Source organism: Ostrinia nubilalis, chromosome Z (genome assembly GCF_963855985.1).
Source record: "Ostrinia nubilalis chromosome Z, ilOstNubi1.1, whole genome shotgun sequence".
NCBI classification, from domain to species: domain Eukaryota; kingdom Metazoa; phylum Arthropoda; class Insecta; order Lepidoptera; family Crambidae; genus Ostrinia; species Ostrinia nubilalis.
This window is the reverse complement of record NC_087119.1, coordinates 11,245,692-11,271,408: the sequence shown is the minus strand read 5'-3', so window position 1 is coordinate 11,271,408 and position 25,717 is coordinate 11,245,692. Positions and strand designations below refer to the sequence as shown.

General features: G+C 37.0%; 1 protein-coding gene across 4 annotated transcripts in view; it reads left to right on the top strand.

The window, feature by feature from the left end:
• Positions 1 to 25,717, top strand: part of LOC135087133 (nuclear hormone receptor FTZ-F1) — a 117,336-nt gene that overhangs the window by 74,370 nt on the left and 17,249 nt on the right. For 3 of the 4 annotated variants that reach the window (XM_063981974.1, XM_063981973.1, XM_063981971.1), the window contains exons 1-2: positions 11,417 to 12,241; positions 21,279 to 21,892. In XM_063981974.1, coding sequence (XP_063838044.1) covers positions 11,743 to 12,241; positions 21,279 to 21,892 — 1,113 coding nt within the window. In that variant the 5' untranslated portion in view covers positions 11,417 to 11,742. Of the gene's footprint in view, positions 1 to 11,416; positions 12,242 to 21,278; positions 21,893 to 25,717 lie in introns of those variants that run through there. The other variant, XM_063981972.1, reaches the window with a different exon arrangement.

The window sequence follows — 25,717 nt, the reverse complement described above, 5'->3', positions numbered from 1 at the left end:
GCAGATAAGCTTTCGTTGCATTAAATATGCATTGCAGTTTTGCAGTAACAAGGTCTCAACTAGAGGCTGCACTGTAGTTTTATTTGGTTGTAACAACATTTTGAATATTTTGATTTATTATGTGCCTACCTACCTAAAATAATAACTGGATGCATTTGACATTTACAGGAGTGTAAAAAGCCAGAATGACACGATCCAAAGATGCCACTTCCAAAAGCAGAGTTTTTATTCAGTATTATGACAGATATAAAATTAAAGAATGTTAGTGAAATGATTCGCAGGTGCCTTTGTTAATGCTCGTTGCGACACGACTCAGCAGTCAGCACAGATACCTATATTGCATTCTATGTGACGAGTTACTGAGATGTGATGAAACTACTAAAGTGATAAGACGAATCATGCACCTACCTAATAGCACGCATATTGGAATTTTGATATTTTTTATTTAATGCAGAGTAGAGTTCGAGGGGAAAACTCTAATACACCAATAAAAACACACACATACATGGGTGAAAATCAACACCTTTCGAGGTAATTAGGTATTTGTAACTTTAAAATAATTTATACCTCTTTATTAATTCTATTTTTTTACATGGAGATTTAAAAAATCAATTCAGTTAGGGAGCAAAAATCTTAGAAAATTAATGGTTGTTTTGCAACCCAGTAAATAGATTTTTTATAATACTTATTGATACTGAAAATTAGTTATGTGGGAATTTTTTTTGAATTAATTTTAAAGAATTCGACTAATCTGACGAAGAGAAGAGTAAGCATACCTACGGGATAGGTACTTACTCCTCTCTACAGCAGTCAATAGGTAAATCTGCAATCTAGATCGTGCGTTTCATAATAATAGAACCTATCTAAATGTTTTATTTAATATTAAACATTTTTTGAAACTCAAATTCAAATGCTCTTGCAAAATGCTCCAGAAACATCTATCACGCAAATTCACTGAATTGATTTGTAATTTTATGTGTGGTACTGATCAAGTAGGTTGGTACCGAAGTTTTATGTGGTGCTTCGAACTGATAAAATAGGTTGATACCTACGTTTTCATCGTAAAGTAATGATGGGCGAAATGTTTTATCGTAAGTACATCGTGAAAAGGGAAAACAAAGACAATTTTTATTTTGTGACCGTATTGTTTTGTTTCTTTCATCTGGCAACTGTAGTGCCGAATGTGCAGCAATGAATGCTCATTGTTTATCAGGGTTAAACGTTTGCCGACAATAGTCCAGTAACAAGGATAAAAAACATTGTTATTTATAGGCAGGAGGCCTTTTGCTATTGATGCGAGTAACATAAGTTACTCTAGGAGGTCGTTAATAAAACATTCAATGGTTATTTCTACGAGTTCTAACTGGAGTTTAATTTTATTTATTAAAATGTCTTTTCATGGTACTTTTTATATTGTACGCAATAAAAGTGTGCAATAGTCCCTGGAGTTCTCCAAGGATTCTCTGAGAAGGCTCTTTATAGACTCAACACGGTCTCCGCATGTAGGTCAGTCCCAGACCCTTCACAATTGGGTCAACTGTGGAAATAGGGCAACCTAATACTCGAAGGGCGAGTAGGTATAACATAAACATGTAATTATAAAATAATACGCACAAAATATTAGCTACTCAAGAATTTGAATTGCTGAGAGAAATGAGTGCATGTAAAATGCATCTCAGATAGGTATCTATTTGTTGAGCATTTTCAGATTTTGTAATGTAGGTATTAGCACAGAATAAGTAATAGTACAGGTACAGAAGGATTACTCCGCAAGACGATTTAAATAAATGGGAGTCTTGCTACGACGCGATACAGTGGAATTCAGCTCGCACAGCACTACGTACCTACAATTTTATTCACCTACAAGTTTTGTCTCTTTCTATCGCGTGCCTCTGAACTCTTCTTACGCTGTTAGGGTTGCTGTCTAGTGAAAAAATAATTAATCTACTTATTTGTAATGAAGTACGTATGTAGGTAAGTATGCATTCATTATGGAAAACCTTGGGAGAGGCCTTTGTCCAGCAGTGGACGTCATTTGGCTGAAACGAACGAACGCATTCTGAGCAGTAGTAATAGTAGGTTAGGTTCCTAATTATTGATTACCTATATGGCCAACATACCTTTCAGCATCTTTGTGAAGCGAAAAAAAAAAGATAAATCCGGTAGATTTCTTTTCGAATTTAAACACCCGAACGCCGCACAATATTTCTTTCTCTTTATGTCCATTTTTAAATAATACTTCGATCATAGAATTATAATCATACTACAACGCACGCCAGCGTCCTGACGGGCGCGCGCGTGACACTCGACTGATATAATACCCGCCGGCGGGGCGCTTCGCTGTAGGTAATTATCGGATGTACCGCGCGGAGTGAGCCAGGCCTGGTATTAGGTAGTGCGGACATCACTAGAGGTAAATTTTCACCAATAATCGCATTACTTACGACTACTTTATTTATCTCATCAATTATTAATCTATTGAGAAATGTATCTACCGAGCGAAACCATAGGGTCATTCCATGACAAATGTTACCGAGGGTTAAAAACTAAATATGTTCTTTTCGCATTAAATCTGATGAATTTTGAAAGTAAACATTCCAAATTATAATGTGCAACAAAAAAAATCTGCAAGAAACAAGTAATTTTTAAGTTATTAGTCTTCAAAGTCTATACTTAAGTCAACAGTCTGAATGATCATTTTCTCTCTAATTATTGGTAATACGATTAAAAAAAAACTATCAATCTGTGAAATGTTTTGCCACTATATGATTTGAGGGTATTTATCATAGTATTGGTAGATAGCGCCATAGTCCCAAAAAAATTGATAATCATCAAGTTTTAAGTGTGTTTTCTTGTTACTTCGGCGATGTAACACCCGAAACAAAAAAACAGGTATTTGTTTTATTATTGTACCTTACACATGGATTAGGATAACAATATTTGGTAAAAGTAAGGTCATGGTAGTAATGATTTCAAATACTAACTAATATCTGAGCATGATACTAATTTAGTATGTTTCTTTCTTGATTAAAAACTGTAACACCCGAAACGTTTCGGGTATTACATTTTTATTAATATGTCGATAATGTGTGTATATTGCTTGGAGAAGTCAAAAAGTATTACTGTGAGTGTCCTTCGACCTCCCACTAGCGCTGGCGTCGGAAAAGGAGTCATATTTCTCTATTTAAGATATTTTTGAAATGTCGACTTAACACTAAAATTAAGGTATTGCTAAAAAGTCTCGATGTTTGACATTTACATTAAATATCGTAATTAGAAATTAAAGTAATGCTATTTCAAGCCAAAAACAATAGAAAAAGCTATATTCTGAGGAAAAATTAAACTTGAACTTTGTATATTTTTTAAGAAAAGCTGCTTCGTAATTTCAAACCAGAATTCGCTCTATTTGTGTTTATTTGTTGTACTCCTTATTTTGTAGTACCTAGAGACTAATAAAACACCGATTTTATCGATAAAACGCGTTGCATTTTCGTACTCGTAACACCCGAAATAGAACCATTGTAACACCCGAAACAAAGAAAAAAATTATTAAAAAATAGTAAAACGTTTTATGTAACAGTGATTGTATATTACATGGTTTGCAAATTTCATACTTTAGAAGTCCTGTAAGTTTTAGGTATGATTCCTTAAGAAAATTCGCTAAATTTCGAGTAAATGCAGCAACAGTCAGAACATAGAGGCAAAATCTCGTAACGCCCGAAACGCACACTTTTCGACTCATATTTTCGTTATCCTACATTCTAAGCTGCACTAACTTTATTATTTAGATAAAACAACTAAAAACGGACAGATTAAGGCACTAATATTATTAAAATACTATTTCAAAATACAAGAAATTGTTGAATATGTGTGTACGAACGTAACACCCGAAACGATGGAATGACCCCATAGTAATTTATCTCAAAATCAGGTCGCCTGCTTCTTTGTAGCGATTGAGTTGAGCAACCTGATTTGTTATTCCAAACATTTGTATATCGAAGTGGAACATACATACATAATAATTATTCAGTTATGCCACTTACTTATTTTAACCAGCATACCGACTAGGTACCTATTGTAGAGTTAAACCAAAAAAATATATCTCAGTAATATCTAGTAATCCAAAATGAGATGTGTCACTTTCATAAAAGCCCTATGAAAATGATGAAATTGGTATTAAAGTCCAATTAGTATAGAGTACCTACATAATAATTCTTTTTTTTAAATCTCTTTTGTTAACCTGAAATCGGGCGTGATTTCAAGTGTCACTTTATAAATTCGCGTGGTTTTATAAAATACCCATGCGGGCGGGTCGAGTTGCACTTTGCAGAATAAATGAAGTTAGGTCTGATGACCGAGTTTAAGCCAATTTACCCGTGGCCCGCACCAAACGAGATCTGCGGGTCGAGTCGGCAACAAGCCCTCGAAAGGGTCTGATATAGCTGGTAACAGTTTTTTGTAGACGTTATTTTTTATATCGTATATTTAGGTTACTAATAAATGGGTATTTTTAAAATTTAAGTTTGAAGGAGATTAAAAAATATGATGAAACAGTATTTCCTATTCATTTTCCATTTAATTAATGTGAAAATTCATATTTCAATCTTCATCATTAAGTACTTTCATTACAACTGATTTAACATTCAAAAATTTATAATTTATAACATAATATTGATCATCTTGCTATTTTTGATTAAAACTAAAAATATCACGTTGCCTGAAAAACACACACTTGATTTTTTATCTGAAAACTAAAAATTACATGTTACTTACTTGAAAAAACACAAACGTGCTTATCTCGTACTTATTTAGCCTAGTTTCAACTTTGAGTATTGAACAAATTGGGGTAAATATTAACTCTATAAAAATAAATATAGATGACATTTTCATTTATTGTGGATTTCTTTTTTCTTTTTACACAAACGTTTGTCCACTATCAATACTATCATTAGCAGTAACGTAAACTATTTTGTTTGCTGTACACCGGGTCGGGGAATACTCGTAGTAAATAAACTATACTTTAACCCACTGACCTAGTGCACTTGGCTCCGAAACCTCATAATGCCTCCCCCGTCGGACGTCCAGGGCCCACCGGCCACCCTCCCCCGAGACTGCTAGCGCAATGATTTTAAATCGGTTTATAGTGGCGCATTCAGCGAAATAAAAACAAATAGTGCCGCAAAGCAGATAAATGGAGTCTGGGTTAAATAAATAAGAGTAATATAATTTATACATCTTATTTCGATAAGTACATAATGGTTTGTATATCTGATTTGGCTATTTGTTTTCGAAATACGAGTAAGTACTAATCATAATTTTTAATATTTAGGAATAAATACTTACTGGTTTACCTAATTGCCTTAAACAATTAATAAAAATTAAAATTGGCCAAGTGCGTGTCGTGGCACGCGCGGCACGCGCAGTGTAGGGTTCTGTAGTGACCGTCGTTAACACAATACAGTGTGAGTCTTGATAAAGTGCACATATGAAAATAGGTGAAATTAGACCTATTTTTATCGACAAAAAAAAACGATCAAACGATCATAGCAAATGTTGTGATAGGGATAGAGACATGCGATTTTTGGTTTTACAAAAGTGATATGATTAGACAATAATACAAAGTAATAAAAACCACCTGTTATAGGGGCATTTTTTAGATAAATTTATCAAATATAAAAAAAAAACACGAATTTAAATGCAGATTTTTTTCAAAAAAAAAAAAAAATCGCCTGTAATTTAGCATTATTACTGTTTTTATTATATCAGGATACGCCTCTTACGTTTTCTTCACAATAAGTGATTGAAAGAAAAAAAAATCTTAAGATATTTTTTACCATTTTTTTGTCGATAAAAATAGGTCTAGTTTCACCTATTTTCATATTATGTGCACTTTATCAAGACTCACACTGTATACCTATTTTAGAAGCAAGTACAGTAGAACGCCGATTAACCGAATCGGTCATAAGCGTAATAAGTATAAAATATTGAAACTAAGTAATTTTTATTTTGTTTACTTATAACATTTGGAACTCACTGGAGTCCAGATAATATAATTTCATCTGAGCGTTATTGTAGAACTGTAAACCCATCTACAATAACGCTCAGATAACCTTCATAAAGTGTATTATATGTGTGACAGTAGGTTTTTCTTTATTTCAAGTCTATGTCCAATTATCCGAATTTTAACTATGGTAGTTAACACCTAACAGGAATTTTGTTTTCATAGGGGTCACTTAAAAATTAGCAATTGATGGTGAAAACGGGCATTAGAAACCCCGAAGCCATTTTAAAAGATCTATCCAACCATACCTACCCCACATGATGGGGTAGAAGACGAAAAAAAATTCATCCCCACTTTACATATAGGGGAGCTAACATTTTTTTTTTCAGAATTTTATTGTACCTACTGCTTTGACGGCGTGATTAATATACATACATACTTCCACAAAATTACGGCTCTCTAGTGCCAATAGTTTCCAAGCAAAACATCGGACAGACAGACAGACAGACGGACATAACGAAACTATAAGGGTTCCTTGTCAGGACTACGGAATCCTAAAAAGCTTTAAGCTTTTTTTTCAGGTTTAAAAGATGATACTGCTTTTTTCTTCGTTTTTAATAATAGGTCCAAGTTATTTGTATCAAGACAATGTCTGTGCGTGCAATCATAGTAAATCATTAGAAAAACGTAGGTTGGTTTTAAACTTAAGAATTTTTTGCTGGAAAATATAATATATTTTTCTATTTGCTAGTTACCTATTTCAGTACTCCGACCACGCAAATTCTCTTTAAGTGATTGAGGCATTGAGAAAACAGAATGTTGTTCATTTTTATGTAAAAAAGGCATCAATGTTTTGTCTATAAGACAATACTTCAGGTAAATAATATGTATGTACTCTAACCTAATACAGTTAAATTCGGGACAGAGAGGACCAATTTTTGATCCGTACATAAGTCAAAATAACTAATTGTCGTTACCAATGGTTAAATATTAACAAAATGTAAACTAACCATTGTTATTGTATTACCTACCTATATTACTTTATTTGTTAATATTTAACCGCTTGTCATTTTGACAATTGGATAATTTAACTGCGGATCTAAAACACTGGCCCTTACATTGGATTGGTGTCATTGCATGTGTCATTAATGCCCTACTAGCGCTTCGAGATAAACACTTGGCAAGTGCTGAAAAGTACCGCTACGAATTCAATCAGCGCTGTCTGCCGGTTAAAAATAAATAGAAGCATCGGTAGTAGGTCCATTATTGATTCAGAAGCCGTTCTCTGAACTAACCACACATTCTTGTTTAAAATAAAATGCTATATTGATTGGCTTTAGGGTTAACCCAATTACATGGTATGACAATAAATTAAAATGATGACTTACGAATATCTATATACCTATTATTAACATTGTTGGTACTGAGCAATTAATGAAAAGTTAAATACCTAAGCTGGATCAACCAGTCCCAAAAGGAGCGCTGTTTGGTTTATAGACATGTTGTGTCGTGTTCGTGTTAACCATCCATCGCTTTACTCGTCCACGTAGAAGGGAATGTAACGATGCGCCTACTCACACGCACCATCCTAGAAACATTTTAATGAGGATGACAAATAAGGTCGAATGACATTAACACCGCATTGTGCCATGATATGACTATACTATCTTTGATTGCATAGTGAAATAGTGTTGAGATCACTAATAAAGTTCAATAGAATTATGAACTTCAGTTAAGTTTTATCTACTTTCAGATTTAGGTATCCGTAGTCACTGTACAAAAGCTTTGCCGCCATTGAGCTAATAAAGTATGAAATCCCACAGATTAATAAAGCGGCTTTTGACTTCAAATGGCTGGTTTCTACCAGCCATTTGAAGTTTGAACTTTACTAAGCTAATGTTAAGAATTTAAATTAACTATTTGTTTCGTCCACTTGACGACATAATTGGGACCAATCTTGTTGTTGCGCAAAAACAAAACAATTGGAGCAATACCCTGGAGAGCCTTTTAAACGAAGTTTTTGGCAAGTACTAAAACTCCAGTAGGTCTTCTCCCGTCAACAAAGATTCTAATTTCGTACAGCAACAGTTGCCTTTTTTGGTTCGTGATTATTTATATTTCTTGCATTTACAAATGAACAAAAGTTAAAAACTTTCCAGCTATGTATAGAACGAGTTTGTTCCCATTATTGCGAATTTGAAATCTTATTGAGTACACAGTTAGGTAATTTGAAAAATAACGTTACACAGTAGAAAAAGCACGAAAGTTTTTATGGAAGAAACTGGAAGAGGTGGAATAGTTTTCATTTCAGAGGAGCTCATAGATTGGTGATTAGTAGTTGAAGTTGTTTATGGAAATGATTTTCCTGAAAATGTAAAGTTCACTAATGTAAAGTTCACTATGCGACGACGGTTTCAGCTTCAGCTGTCTAACATTACTACGAAAATTTTTTATTATTATAATGCTGAATCCATCCCATCTATGACGGATTGGTAGTCCACGAATAGGTTTGAATGCTAAATGTAGTGCATCACAATACGCATCGGTTTGCAAATCGGGTACCAAGCCAACACAATGCTAGTCGACACGCATATTACTACATCGTTACGATGCGTTACATCAACGCGCGTCATCGGACGTGGAGAAAGTATGACGTCAGATTGCGCGCATGCGAAGAAAGCAAGCTGCGCGTGCGATTCTGTAGACCACTCTTGCTTTCGTAGGAGGCCGCGCCGTCTGTGTGATAGCGAAAACGACATACTTTGGTATACTTACCTTTACTGTCGCTTTTTCATCCGGTATTCAGGTCTTAGTTATGAAACCGATGTTCCGATATGACTTCCAGTTATTGTTACCGACTTCTTTATGTGCGATTTAAAATTAACTTTGAAGAAACCAAAAATAGCAGCTGTAAAAAACAATTTGTAAACTTACCCAATGTTGCCAAAATCATGCCTGTGTTTTTTGTTTTCCCGAACTCTTTGCGAGTTGTGAAAAGAAAAACGCTTTTCATGGATTCATGCAATGATTAAGTAACTATTTGTACTTTTCAATGTTTGTTCCTGAAATGATGATCTTACGAAAACAGCCGTTACCTAAATTTTTTAATTTTTATGATCAAAAATACGTATTATTATGTAGAGTTGACCGAAAACACAAGGTTGTTACAGTCACTCGTTCGTGACCTGTCGACTGATTTAACCAAAAACCAGGTCAAGATCTTTAATTTATTTCACTTTTGATACCGAATAGCAGCATGTTCGCTTTGCACCTATGAATTTTAAGTAGGTAAGTGTCCTAGTAAATTTTCAGGTTCTATACATTTTTACTGTAATACCTATTACTGAAGAATCCTGTCTGTTAAAAAAATTTTTTTTCAGAGTTACCTATGATACTTTTAAAAGAAATTACTTTTGGTTAAACCAAAATAATCCCTGAGGACGTAACAGGATTTTGTTATGGCCGCGATCATGTAGATTCATCGTTATTGCCAAACAAGGCGTAAAAATGGACTATTCCCATTTTTCTCTGAGCATTATCATTTTCTGTCCATATTGGTTATAATGATAATAAGATAACCCATCCCTCGCCGACTGTATTTAAAAAATATATTGTTATTGATTTGTCCCCTAAATATTTTTATTATACGGTTTTATTTATTTCTCGTCTAACAATGAGATCTAGAATCTGAATGGTATAAATTAAACTATCGTTATTTCAATTATGTATATAACATCATAGCACTAGATAACTATGAGCTTTAGTACCTAAGAGTTCTTGCTATTAGTACCTACCTATTTTTCAAGTTGAAGTAATTTTAAGATACACGCGTGGTCATAAGTATTTCAGCTTGTTACTATCTTTATTTTTAAATCAGTAACGTAAAGTTTCACTACGATTGAAATTTTTATCATATTATTTTATGTAATGACTAGCAGCCGCCCGCGACTTCGTACGCGTGGATCCCGTTTTACCCCCTTAGGGGTGGAGTTTGGTAAAATCCTTTCTTAGCGGATGCCTACGTCATAATATCTACCTGCATGCCAAATTTCAGCCCGATCCGTCCAGTGGTTTAGGCTGTGCGATGATAGATCACTATGTCAGTCAGTCAGTCACCTTTGAGTTATAATTTAGATTTGGTATGACTAATATTTTTCAAACAATTTTCACATTTACCGTAACATCTTATATGGGTTCAACCAAATATAATAAATATTAGATTTACTTATTTTTCGAATTAAAAATGTTACTTTTTACGATTTCTGTTTCGTGAGTTTGTTCTTAGTTGTTGTAACTTTGTCAATAGACTAATTAGTCCGAATTTTATGGTTTGGCAAAATTTTAATTTCAGAAATGAAATCTTTTGTTCCCAAGAGAAAAAACCTACTGCTATTGTGTTCTGCAGTCTTGGTAACGGGAATGTTTAAAAACGAGTCAGTTATGGTTTTATGGCACCTTTACGTTTATTGGAGAAAGCTTTTCTTTTGACGACGCCGCCTTTCCGGGAGCAATTCGTGTTGCATTGTAAAAGTAAAATAGTTATGAATAGGGCTTGAATTCTAAAGTTTATGACATAATATAGGCTAGTTGACTGTCCTCGTCAACTTTACATTGTGTATATTATAATGGCATATTAAAGATAAATTAATGTAGACCATGTGGCGTAGTAGACGTAGCTGCAGACAAATGTCAAAGTCGATGGTTGAGCGGCAGTCGATGACAGCTTGTGCTAGCGCGTGACGTCATCAAACATTTAACTCGTCTGATACAGACTTCATTACCTACATGTTTTTAGGGCGGCAAGATTTTTTATGTATTTGTTTTTTTTAATTATTATTCCTAAATTATTTCTTTTACGTAGGTTGTAGTTCCTAAAGTTTTACGCAGATATGAATTCTTTATGAATTCTAACATTAATATTAATTAATGTTGTCAATTAATGGGATTTTTTCTAATTTTTCTTTCATAGTAAAATTGCATCCATCAGTCATAATTTGTCTGTTCCCGAATTTATCCTGTAAAGTAGAATTTTCCTAGTATTTACGAGTGTTGCTAGTGTTGTTATATCCTATACAATCGGAGTCCATTCGGCAGCGAATTTCAAACGAACGTAAACATTACGCTCGTTGTTCGCGGCAACCCTGCCCTGCTGCGGCACTGCGCGCAACTGGGTCAGTGGGCCGCCCCCCCGCGCTGTCCTCCGCCCGCGCGGTGGCGCAACCGCGCGAACGCGCACTAACATAGACCTGGATCGCGGGAAAGTGGGTCACCGACTCACTTTCACTTATTACATGGGCTCCTAATCGTTTTCCATTGTGCGAGCGGGCGGGGGCTCGCGGGTGGCAGCGGGGCGCGCATGCGGGAGGCGCCGGCACGCGCGCCGATGTCGCCGGCCGGCCGCCAGTCGATCGCGGAACGTCCCCCGAGCGGCACGTGCGCCGCTGCTGACACAAACTCTCGACGCGATCGTAAACATCACTCGCGTCGTCAACTCTCGTACGAACAGTTGTTTTACCGGTCAGCTGTGACTGACAGCGCCTGGCGCTTATTAACCTCAGCCCATAGGACAAAATGCTCTGGATTTATGTGTCTTCTTCTATAGTGATTGAACAGGTGCAGCCCGCGAGCGGCAGATAGTGTTGCGGTCAGACCGCTAGTGAACTCGGTGACTGTGTGAACGTTGTCGCGGTTGAACGCCGCTGTAGGGAGTTGTAATAAGCAGCCGCCTAGAGCGGCCGAGCATGACGATGGACCAGCAGACAGGCCTTATGTCCCTCAACATGTCCCCCTTCGATTTGAGCCCGGGCCCAGAAGGATCTGGATCTGGCGGAGGCCCCTCAGGAGCATCCCAGCAATACGTCCCGCAGGGTGCTGCATACCAGTGCACGCCTGAACAGCAATCTTTTGGCTATGCCAATTTGGACCCATCATATCTGTTTCCAACAGGAACTGGGGGTGAGCCCGGCGGTTACTTGCCTGCAGCCGGAACCGTGTGCGACCAAACTGACACAAAGGATGTGATCGAGGAGTTGTGCCCAGTTTGTGGAGACAAAGTCAGCGGCTATCACTACGGCCTGCTGACCTGCGAGTCCTGCAAAGGTTTCTTCAAGCGAACCGTGCAAAACAAAAAGGTGTACACATGTGTCGCTGAACGAGCCTGTCACATAGATAAAACACAGCGGAAACGCTGCCCATTTTGCCGTTTCCAAAAGTGCTTGGACGTCGGGATGAAATTGGAAGGTGAGTGACTTATGCAAACTTTTTATTGTGTCTACATAATATAATGTTCTAGTCAGTAATTCCTTTCGTTTTAATTGAGACAAGTACTTTATGCACTCTGCAATTGTCGCCAATGTAGATTCAACCACATCGGTCTCAGACGTGATTACATCATTCAATGCTGTCAAAATGCAGTTAAAATCGAAAGTTTGTCCGCGTAGAGCCGGTTTTTGTAACTGTGATGCCAATGTAAAGTTGCTGCAATTCGTCGCCGACCTTCACCTACTTTAAAGAATCGCTTACACGTCGCTTGAAGGTGCCTGATCATGATTACAATACTTTATTCAGTCACGCACAGTATGATGTATAACCATTACTTAAATAAGATCATAGTTTTAAAACATACGACTAGTAAAAAATAATTGCTACGAGTACCTATGTAATGAATCTGTGCATGAGATGCATCTAGCAAAGATAAAGTAAAACAAATTAATTTGTGATACCTACGAAAATCTAATTGATAAGATCGTTAACCATTAACCACGGAGCAACGAAAATGCAACCAATCAAAATTCAAATATTTAACGCATTTTTATAATAAGTATTTTTGAAACAACTTTCAGTGCCATAACAGAATTCGTAGCAACTAAACATTTACAAAATGATAATTAATTATGTTTATAGATGAAAATTTCAAGTTTGGGAATTAATCCAAACAACAACAAATAAATGATTAACAAAGTTAATTATCGTAAACAAGAAACATTTGAAGTGTACTCATACAATTTTGATATTCCCGAGTGTTTTCCCGAGTTATCGTAATGAAATTTAAATTCCACCTTTACAATTTCGTCAATTTGACGTAACACAGTTTCAAGTGGTTAAACGTGGCTATTCGGATGATTCACAAATGAAGATAAATTGTGTGAGAAATATAAAAGGATCGATGCAGTTAAAAAATCTGTGTCCTCTAGGATGATCAATTATGATTCCTATAATATTATTATGACAAGATCATAAAATGTATAATTCGTTTAAATCACACATTACTGTCCGATACACCTACTTAATTATTTATTTTTTCCAAAACAATTTCTATCTTTTATGCATTTTAGTTCCTTCCGGTAAATATCCTATGAATTAGTTTTTTTATTTGTGGATGTCATCATAACTCAATCTGCTATCAAGTACCTATTGATATAAAAATCAAGAGGTAGATTATATCGGGGAATATTTATCGTAAGCAAACATAGTTTATTTATATGCGCTATGGTTTGTGAGTTTAATAAATCCTGGCAGCTTGTCAGGTTGTAGTAGTTCTTGGATATTGTTGTAACGCACCCATGTGCATATTCTATGGTTAAGGGGGTGCGGTTACATGTGAACGTTTGGAAGGTAATATATTAACACTTGTAGTTAGGCGATCGCGTGGGGCGGAGCTTGAAGCGCGGATCGTTCTAAATTTAAAATGCGCGCGGCCGCAGAGCGCCCTGACCTACTTGCGAGCGGGGCCGCGATGCGGCGCGCGCGCTGCTGTTGTGCGTACATGTACGCAACACTATGTACATGTGTGCATAAAGCCAGCCACTCGCCATTCCGCGTTTCGCCAGATGCTGTGATGTTTGCAACACATCTAGTACTCTGAAATTTCAGCCATCTCATCAGCCAGCAATATTTAAAGCTTGCTCTTAAAACAATAAATAACGAAATACCAATCGCCTGACATACGTATCTTCTATATTAAAATTGTAAGTGTAATTGACACAAACATCTAGATTTGCCTAGCCTTGCACTAATTCTGTTTATATTACATACTTAGGTATAAACATTTGATAATTGAAGTGTACTAGATAGAATTTAATATTATTTGCATACATTATTGGACGTCCGCTTTTTACATTACGCCATACACAGGGCGTAAGTGAGGTAAAAAGAGCGAATTTCCGAAAGAGATAACCAGAACCTCGATAAGACAGTATAGTACCTACCTGTAACACATTTAGTCATTTCACACGGTTATAATCATAACATAAATAATAAAAGCTTTGGTCCTTTGAACTCAAATCTTTTAACATACATTTATGTATTTATGTGAGTGAAAAATGGCTTCCAAGACAGGAGTCAGCTTGGAAACTCAAACTGACTACATAAACACATAAGGTGTAATTTTACCCAATCTGTACAAACTGTACATATCCAATAACAACTGTATTTTTGATTTTTTTTTTTAGTAAAATAATTTATTAAAATTTAATCTTACACCGAATATACAGAGTTTACATTCCTTATTGGGATTTTCTTCTTTTGGTTGTTTGGACAGATAACGCATATTTAATTTACGTTTCAAGATGTTTATTTTAAATTCCCTATTAATCTCCAAACTACCTTGACATAAAGTTAAATTCTAGAGTCAAAAAATACAATATTTATGACGATAACAATCGACTAAAACACGCTCCTTCGGTATTGCTGTGTGTGTGATGGACTTTCATTGATTAAGTTATGATTGGATTTGAATAGGCCTTGACCAATTGATCCATATGTCTAGTTATCTTTCTTAACAGTACAGATAATTAAATAGGGCTACGTCAAAAATAAGAGCTTGGTGATGCAAAATAAAGGCAAAGTACACAATAATAAATTTGTACATAACATAAACCATGCATATGAAAGGTACTCCTCGGTATAAGTTTGGGTTTTTAAGTTAAACCTCGAGGAGTTAGTTAATGAATATTAAATTAACCTGATAGAGCAATGCTTATTACCATTGAATGAGAGGCTGTAGTCAATTGTCAATATTTTTCGAAAAAATGTTACGAATATTTTAACGCCAACAACAAACGTTTGTAGCAAGCATATGTCAGATGACACAATTCACACAAATCGTTGGCTGACCCGAATAGCGAGTGTTGCGAGAGCCTCGTACCGCTTGCTCGACCTGCGAGCCTTGTGCAATGCCACCAACTGAAGTACTAGCCCAGTGGACTGCGAAAGTGGGAATGATGATTGTGATGCTTTAAGGCATAATTGCAGTAGGTCGAGTTCGGCTTGTGAATTTTAAAGACGAGTTATTTTATTAATGCATTTCTCCTCTGGGAAATCACAACAAGTAGGTCAGCCCATATGATAGGCGTTCAAATTCAAATTCAAATTATTTATTGCATGTCACATGGGTAAGGGTTGACAAAAACATAATATTGTAGGTACATGTGACGCCCAGTGAAGGCGTTGCAAAAACTTAAAAATAACATTAAAATAGATAATTATTTGCAAACTAAAATTAAATTAATTAAACATTAAAATTATAAAATGAAGTATTATAAAACGCGTATAAAAGCGTTCGCGAGGAACCAGATGGAACCAGAATATCAGATCCAATAAGAACGAATCAAATAAACAATCTCACTCAATCACCCAATAAACTAATAGGACCAAATATTCTAATTGCAAGATTCAAAAATTCAGCATACTCAATTACCTGACTGATAATGTAAAGACTATAAAGCTATTTGTCAACAACTCTAACGTTTGTGTTTAGCCAAACAACTATAATAACAGTCTATTACTGAGCACTATCTACCTGAAATTACCCATGTGTTGCGTAAGTTGAACAGAGGCAAATTACTGTATTGCCTACCGCATACACAATAGCGCTTAAAAACGCGCGAGTTTTAACCATGCAATGACAATAGCATTACCGCACTTACAGTTTGCAATTTTAGGGGAGATATTCGTTATTAAAAAAGTTGTACCTCCTTCTTTATGAGGACCAAATATAGTCATGGGTTTTACGTTTAACTGCTTGAAGCCCAGTGATATTTAAGCATGATTATTATCATTCATAATAGCTGTCGGGTGGGGGTTGTGAATCAGGCGTGCGCCGGCGACTGTATCGTGCGTTTCGACACAATCAGCCGACGTCGGTGGGGTGCGCTGCGCAAGCGCCGTTTCACAAGACGCCTCGGTCGACCTGTCGCAACGGACTACCCAAATGTGACCTGAACACGTATCGCATTACATGTTCATGGATATGCGTGCCGAATTTATTATTGTGGGTGTCAACATACTTTCAATGAAAAAAAAAAACAATAAAATCCATGCCCACTCTGTCAAAATCCAAGTCGGGTAATTTAAGCATTTAGAATGCCAAAAGTTTTTTGGGCGATAAAAGAAGACGTTTCAATGAAGAATGGATTAATTAAATTATCACCGGGCAATCTTCAAATTTCACTGTCCATGTCTCGTTAAACACTCGACATTGGCGAAACCAGTGTGCTTCAAATACGCACCATTGAAGCCATTAAACAGAATAATAATAAGAAGACGTTTGATTCTACCCACCTATCTGGTGCGTTTTACCAATATCGGGAAGGTGCAAGAGAAATAAACTAAAAGTATCACAAACAATTTCCCAATATAAGAGTAAGAAAATTACTCAGTGGGATTGACATCGTCGTTATTTTAAACCGACCGCAATATGTATGTAGCTAGTTCAGTAGAAACCGATTCAATGCTGAATTTACAACATGCATTTACATATATTTTGTTGCTGGCAACAAGTTGGTAGATGTACTACACAACAAATTTAAATAAATTTATCGCCTGTAATTCACTGCCTTACGCGGCTATGCTAACTGCGGCAAAATGAGTAAACGGCTCGGGCGTTTTGAACCGCGGATGACCAATCATGACTGTTGTTCAACGGACCGCTGCCCAGTGTGCACACCACCTTACGTAATCTACACAGTACTCACGCCTGTTTGTAATATTCGATAGACACAATGATTATTATAATGTTGAAATACCTACTTATCTTTGGCGATTCGATTTAATGTGCGTATACACAATAATAGACAATTAAAAAATACACTCCACGTAATTATTTTAACTTTGATAAAGTACGTGTTTGAACCAAAGGACATAACCTAGATGTTGTTGAAGTGCACATGTAACAAAGAAAATTACAAAGGATTGGTATTCTTGTTATTAATATTGATTGAATTTGTAGTAGTTACAATGAATAGGTATAAATACAATGACACGCGAAATCTGAATTGGAATATTTGTATAGTCATGAATGGGCTACAGACAGGCAAGTTGCTTCGATCCAATTTCTTATTAGATTGGAATTGGAATCCAGCCAGCTGATTACTTAATGCAAGTAATTAGATGGTGTCATTATTTAATAAACAAAAATTTTTTTTGGATTTAGACAAGCTCTGAGGTCAGGCGCCCGCGACAGATGTTAGAATACAATAAAAACGCGCGCGCAAGTCGACTATTTCGGCGTGCTGCCTTGACCTGAATCGACTGTTTCGACAGAACGGCCTCGCACACCGGGCCTTTCTATTTTTTAGGAATTACCTGTCGTATTATTACGACAGTCTTACGAGGGCCGCCATCTTGGAAGGATTTTGGTGCGCAGGCGCTTCCAGTCAGGCTACAGCCCCGCCTTCGTGACTGGAACCGGTTTCAATGCGTAAAATACATCTATTATTCTGGTGTCGCTAGCGCACATTAAAGCATGCATTGGGACCATAATTCACCAACAACATTAATTTCTGTAATGCCAGATAGAGCTGAACCGAAAAACTGAATATAACTATGTATATAGATTATGCTAATGGATGAAAGATGCAATTGCACGGCGCAAGATGCGTTAAAGAATTGGAGTCGTCATATGAACAATGTTGTCCAAGACGAGATCTTGACACAGTTCCGTGGATCATCGCGGGCGATGATTTATCGTGGTTGTGTAACGATCGAGCAGCCGCTATCTAAGTGCGCGATCGAGTGCGAGCGGTCGGTCGGTCGCGCTCGGCCGACTCCGGCGGCGCTCGGAGGCGCGGGGGAGGGCAGCAGGCGGCGCGGTGCTGCCAGCCTTGACCAAGTTTCATCGGCTCGTCGGCACAAGGAGCGATCCCCACCTCTTCCCGTCCTTTCGGTACATACTATTTTTTATCTCGTTGACACGATTACTTCATATAATGGCCCTGACTCGTATGCCAAGGTTGCATCCCCACTAATGACGTAGTTATAATGCCTAACTAAGCTCGGTGACGATGCTAGAGATAGGCAAAGCATTCGCATCTGATGCATTTACGCTCCCGTGTCCTCGTTGGCAAGGTCGACCTTGACCCATCTTAGACAAGTGGGCTATAGCTACAAATAGTATCAGAATGCGAGGTGAACTCATACGCGCCTATTTCTGCACACTGACTGTTTGTCATTCAGGTGTATATTTTTGATTTGTAAAAATGACCTTGACCTTGATCTAGTTTAGTCTTGTATTAAATAGTTGACCTCGTTTACCGCATTATCGGGTACTATCGAGTGTTCATTATAATCAAAATCCTATTAGAAATAACTGTTCTAGTATTTTAATATTATCGTTAAAGTTACTTCTTCATTTATAAATGCGTAGTAAGTATACGATCAGCTGCCTGTTTTTCGGTTTAATAATAAGCAGTTCGTCTTCTTCTCTTTTATTTATATACTTACCTTATGTAGGATTTACATCAATGTTCTGTCTGAACTATCGATTTATTTAACAATCAAAAGTAACTTAAAACGTAATATTACCTATGTTCCTACTGAATAATCGCGAGAATGGGTTAGTCATCATCATCATGTCCGGTTTGTAAAAACTGGTATCATAATTATGATCAAATCCGTTACTGGAAAAGTTATTTACTGTAATTTTAGTTATTATTTATTATGACAAAGCTAGAAACTCAAAAATATCATTGTTCTACCCATCCATAGCAATATATTTTATTTTTGTTTTTAGGAATGAACTGCGGGCAGGAAAAATGTAGAGTTCAAAAATTTTATTCCAATAAGAAAGCAAAGTGTTTTTCTCAATCAGACTTTTTGGATATGTGTGTCAATAAACTTTTTATTGAGATCAATAAAAATATCTTATAGAAATATAAATGAAACAAAAGAATAAAGATTGTAGGAGGCATTTTGCAACAACGCGGTCGTGAGGCAAGCAGTAGAGTGAGTTGAAATGCACATTTCGCATTGCACCGACAACGACTGCATGAAATGTGCAACGCCAGGGAAAACACTATTTGTCTTTACTGCTTCATCACACAAGTACAATGTAACAAAATTATAAGTATAACTTTAACTACTTATAAATATAGGGATTAGTTATAGGGGAAATAAAAAATAATCAAAGTTCGATGCAGTTACAAACTGCTCTTATTTTTGGGGTAGGTGTAACTATTAGATTTGGGTTCATGCTAAAAGACACTGCAATTCAAGTTTTAAATACATCGAAATATGAAACGCCTGACACATTCATGTTTTTGTTAACTAAAAATAACTTCGCGATGAAAAAAAAAACATTATAAAAATAAAACTAGAAATTTTTATTTGCGGACCTTTAAAAATCAGGACATTGAATTTTAATGAAGACTATTATGCACGTATAATATGCTTTTCATTCCTTTCGTACAACATTTCGCCATACGAAACCGACGGAATTGCACACAGCAATGCTTGAATCCGTTACGCCTGCTGTCTCTTTTGAACCCTTCGTAAGCCCTGTAACTCGTTCCTTATCGCACAGAGGCGCGTTGGCTACAATAAAAACTGGTTGTTATTTTTAACTCGTGGGTTGGGCGAGCCGGCAACTAACTGAAAGCCCTCTTCCGTTCCAGGTTCACTGATATTTATTTACACCAAAGAAACTTCTTGATTATTCAGCTCAGTACAGTTGTAACTCTGTAGTATTTTGTCAAAGTAATAACTTCTTACGCACAATATTTAACATTATGTAGATCCAATCTTAAAACTTATTGTAGTTCCAACAACAATGAAGTAGGCAGTTATCGTATCGTACGTAGTCTACATTGTATTCCAAGGTAATTTGTCGATGCTTATCATATTCAGTAAATTCTATTGCGCATGGCGTTTATATGGGGTCATCTCATGAATCTGGGATGAATAGAGGATTTAAAGTTAGCTTATACCTGAAAGGACTTAAAGTTTCCCGTTTCCTGGATCAAATGTAAAAAAAAATAATGGTTTCCACCAATCTATTTATATTTCAGCTACCAATAGACGATGAATAAACGCGACTTAAAATGCATCGGTAATAAAGAATCACACCCCGCATTTTGTGCGTGGTAGCGAGGAGTGCCTTGTATTTGGAATTCAGCCAGAATAATAAAGAACAGTCCAGCCGCGTGCGTTATGGGGCCGCTGTCCTAAATTTCAAGCCTAAGTTATTAAATATTTATTGAACAACACACAAACCTACAGTAGTTTACCCACTTATTTGCAAATATCTGTGATTCGGACACATTAAAATGTCAATATGAACACAAACCGATAAGGTACACAATATTCTGCCAAAATAAAAAAAAATATTCTTGGTTCGAAAATGATCAACAAACATGCCAGAAACCTCCGATATCATGAAAAAACCAGCTACATAAAATTGCGTTGGGTGATGAACTGATGATGATATTATTCCACAGGCAGGAATCTAAAGCGTATAATATTATTCATAAGAATAATTTCTAATTTAACTCGAAGGTGGTTGACTGACTGATTGACATAGTGATCTATCAACGCACAGCCCAAACCACTGGACGGATCGGGCTGAAATTTGGCATGCAGGTAGATGTTATGACGTAGGCATCCGCTAAGCAAAGATTTTACGAAACTCCGGTAAAACGGGATCCTCGCGTACGAAGTCGCGGGCGACCGCTAGTACTATATAACATCTTTTGTATTTTTGCTGCATTTTGAACTAAATCAACGTGGGTGACATTCCGTATATGATAATTCCACAGAATTTAAAGCGTAAAACCTTTAGTAGTTTGTAGACATTCTAATGTAGGTAACACCACTGAATGACACGTTTTTGCTGAATTTTGAGCAATTTCACAAAGGGTGATATTGCATATTGAATTATTCATAAATCTGATTATCTTGCTAAAACCAATTTGTGTTGGTTCTCAATCGTCGGACCTGAAAGTGGTTCAGACCCTTCGATATCATCAACACTTGAATCTGAAATGTGCCTGTGTAACTGTTTCAGCTGTTCGAGCGGATCGCATGCGAGGAGGACGCAATAAGTTTGGGCCCATGTACAAACGAGATCGTGCTCGCAAACTCCAGATGATGAGACAGCGACAAATTGCTGTCCAGACGCTGCGTGGCTCGCTGAGCGATGGCGGGCTTGTGCTCGGATTCAGTTCGCCATACGCATCTGTGCCCGTGAAGCAGGAAATCCAGATCCCTCAAGTGTCTTCATTGACATCTTCCCCCGAGTCTTCTCCCGGCCCGGCCCTGCTGGCCGCGCAACAGCCGCAGCCGCCACCGCCTCCGTCCCACGACAAGTGGGAAGCACCCTCACCCCATTCCGCGTCGCCGGACGCGTTCGCCTTCGATGCGGCCACCGCCGCTGCCACCCCATCAAGCACAGCAGAAGCCACCAGTACAGAAACACTGCGAGTTTCTCCAATGATTCGTGAATTCGTTCAAACAATCGACGACCGCGAGTGGCAGAATTCGCTCTTCGGACTCTTGCAGAGCCAAACCTACAACCAGTGTGAAGTCGATCTATTCGAATTAATGTGCAAAGTTCTGGACCAAAATTTGTTCTCTCAAGTGGATTGGGCGCGGAACACCGTGTTCTTTAAGTATCTAAAGGTGAATTTCCAGATAAGTATGATGTCCCTTCCCGAATCCTTGAAACCCCCATCCGGTGTACACCAATTTTGCTGGCGAATGTGACGCATTGCTCTGCTGAGCGACGTATATTATTTTCCTCTCATATGACTGGCCTAAGCGAATGCCTATACAGTTTTGTTGCGTGCAGACAGTAGTTACGATGTGGTTGTGTGAGTAGGGGCGCGTGTGACGCAGCGGGCGACGCGGTGCCGTTCGCAATCGATACCGCGCCGCCCGCGCCGCACCGCACCAACTGGGTCAAGTTCCCACGACAAGCGTGCCGCCAGCCGATGCCGTCGGGCTTCAGCTACACATACTCGTAAACACAAACTTATTCAATTAGACGTAACAGAAAATAATATCGGTACGCAGTAGATTAGTCGTCGTTGTTTTCATGCAATAAAATATTAGTTAATTTTATAATGACCTGAAAGTCTATCCAAAAATACGTGCGTGTGCATTTATAACGTGGACGTCGATCCGTATCAATCAATCGTTTTATGAAGCGAGCCGAGCGGTCGCCCAATTAATCAATCAGGTCTCCATCGACAAGGAACGGGAGCAGAGGCGACGATGGCCGCAGCACCGTGGTCGTCGTACGCTTACGCAAGACCCGCAGCCGGTCACGTGGGCGCGCAGCGTTGCCACTCTGCGCCGCCTTTGCTATCTCGTTCTGGCACACATGACTATTCCGCAACTAGCAAATTTTTGTTTGTGCTAAAATGACGCGTCTTATTTACTATCCGTTCTCAGAATTAGGACGACAACGTAGTGAGGTGTGTAAACGTTATTTGCATATTTTATGCTGAACGTATCTTATTAATATAATAACTAAAATTAGACTATAAAGCAATCCTTTGAGTCTTTTTTATTAAAATCGTACGTAAAAAATGTTAAAAACAAGACGCTAAATTAATTAAAGTACACAAGTCCCGAGCCGGTGCGTGATGTTGATGACCTACGCTTTCTCCAGACGGATGTGATGTAACGGTCCGGAGTGCGGAACGGCAACGCTGCACTTTCATCGTCGCACTTGACACACTGGCCGTGGCCGAGTTGCCACGAGAAAGCACTTTTTACCGCGGCGCAGCGTAACCACCAGTAACAGAGACGTAACGAGTAGTGCGCTCTTTCTTCGCTTTCTCTTACGTAACGCCTTACCTGGTGCGATTAGTCACATAACAGCGGCGTGGTGAACTTGAGCGGCCGACTTTACGATGCTATGATGACCGTCTATCACTGTTTGACACAGTTCTGTAACATGAATTAGATTTAATGGAAATCTTTGACCGCGTCCTACTAATGAATGAATTTAATAATGTTAGGCGAGTAAATTTCAATTTCACGTGAAACACTAGGATCGGAAATTGTATTTTTGTTTAATGCCGGCAATAATTTGGAACATTTTTAAACCATAACATACCACAAAATAGGTTATGTATCGTATTGGGTTATTCCGTATTCGACCCATGACAACTCAACCCATTTCTTCACTCATCCCAAATTAGTATTCCTAGCTCAACCCATTACATAATTTCGTTATTCTACCCAAATGCATTCCTTACTCAACCCAAAGTAAATATACCAAAAATAAGTATGGATAGCAAAACAACGTTTACTGTTTTTTCAGAAATTTTATAATGACAAATACATACTAGTATGTACATTGATTTATAATTAAATAAAAAAAATAAAAAACATCACCTACATGAAAAAATGATTGATATGAATAATGTTGATTGACTAAAATATATCAAAGATTTTATTTTATTTTAAGGTACCTAAATATATAAACAATTTAAAAGGATGAAAACTTCTACCGCGGGATTTAAGCTGTCCACATGAATACTTTTATTATTTTTCTTTTGTCATCTCATACCGCTTGAAAAAAAAAGATTAAATACATTGTATTATTTGAAACATTTGTACATTCATGAACAAGTGTCTAGGGAAAAAAATTATACGCCATCGCTTGGTTATACTGATTTAATAAAAAATCACAGTCGTTTGATTTATAGTAGATTTATAGTGGATTTATAGTAGATTCTAATTAGTCATTATTTGATTTGTGTCCTTTTGTGAAAAACGTTTTTCAAATATATTATTGTATCAGAATTCCTGCAGTTTTATTTAATAGAACGATCTTAACACAAAAGTTAACTGAGCTTAAATTGGTTGAGCTAGGAATGTTTTTGGGGTGAATAAGGAACATAAAATTAAAAATTTGTTGTGGGTAGAGTAAGGAACAAAATTGGGTTGAGTAAGGAAAAATAATGAGTGGGTTGAGTTGTCGTGGGTCGAATACGGAATAACCCAAAAATGGGTTTTAACTAAAAATATAACTTTAAATTATTACAAGTTATTCAAACGAAATGGTCAAAGATCTTTAATGCCTGTCGGAATATAATATAATACAAAGTTGAAACAATATTACGAAAGACACCCAAATCTATGTCTCGTAATTGTTTTGATCTACTTTAAGTAATAGGTATCAAAGGTATAAAGTCTAATTCGATTTTGGCATTTAGCCTTTCACTTTCGTCATTTTGTGTTCTTCTGTGGTCTAGCTAGACATTAGCCAAGCCTTCGTTGCAACATATTGCCAGTAACGACAGCTTGGTATCTAAATGTTACGCTCTACATAACATATCATAATAGGCGTATTCGAGTTTATTCTACATTCCGTGGAAATTCGCGTATTTGAATAATATCTTTTATGAGATGTCCAATAAAATTCCTTTTTGGTTAACGTTAAAAGCTTGTAAATCCTGCCAAGTTTTGTATTAGACAAGAAAACTTAATCTCGGTTAGAAAGATTCCAGACTTAATACTTAATTATTTTCTCGCAGTGGAACACCACAGCGATTGATGTATTTTTTTCTGTAAAATTATTACTACACATTTATCTAAACACGTGCCGTGTTTATATCTAACTAGGGCAATCTACACAATGTTCGTATATATTGCGAGATTTGTTGTAGTTTAAATTGAAAGTTACTACATACTCGTACTTCTAATACTAAAACAACTGGAAACGAAAAACATTTCATACACAGTAGACTCGTACATATTTAAATAAACTTCCTGGTGCGGGCTAAGTTTACAGGCACGCGGCATTTCGACGCGACTTTGACCTACTTCGCGTGTTACCTAGTACCAGCAACTCAGGCCAAGATGGCCGCTCAAAGGGAATGCTAACCGCCGTTTCAGGTCCAAAAGGTCGCATATCTCACACCTTAAACGACACAATATCTGCACTACCGTAATAAGAATAGGAACTCTTTCTTTGGGACTTGATTAAGCGATGACGTGGTTACAGTACATCTGATTATTAGGATTTATTATTCTCAACCATGTCGCGCTCTTACAGCAATGAAAAGTAACATCCTTCGCGGGAAATCCGAGTAGGCTATTGTACCTATATTATCGTATTGCTATGAATACATAGGTACAATAAGTTTGTGAGCAAATGAGCAATGAAATCTAAATAGGTCGAATTATTTACACTTTGAAACACAAACTGTATTAGGGTCAATTTCCCAAACACATTTTTTGAGCGGCGTAGCTGAAAATCATATGTTTTTTATGACATAGAACTTTGATTTTTTTTTACACGAAAATATACAGAGGTTCCATTTTGAGGACAACATTATTAATGAGTATTTTCTTTTACAAATTCGACAAAAAATAATTGAACTAAGCGTTTCTAATTTTGGTGCAGTGTCCACATCCTTAATTTCTTACAATATGTATTTTTTTAGCTGAAGATCAAAACAGAACTTAGGGAAAAAGTATATTTTTGGA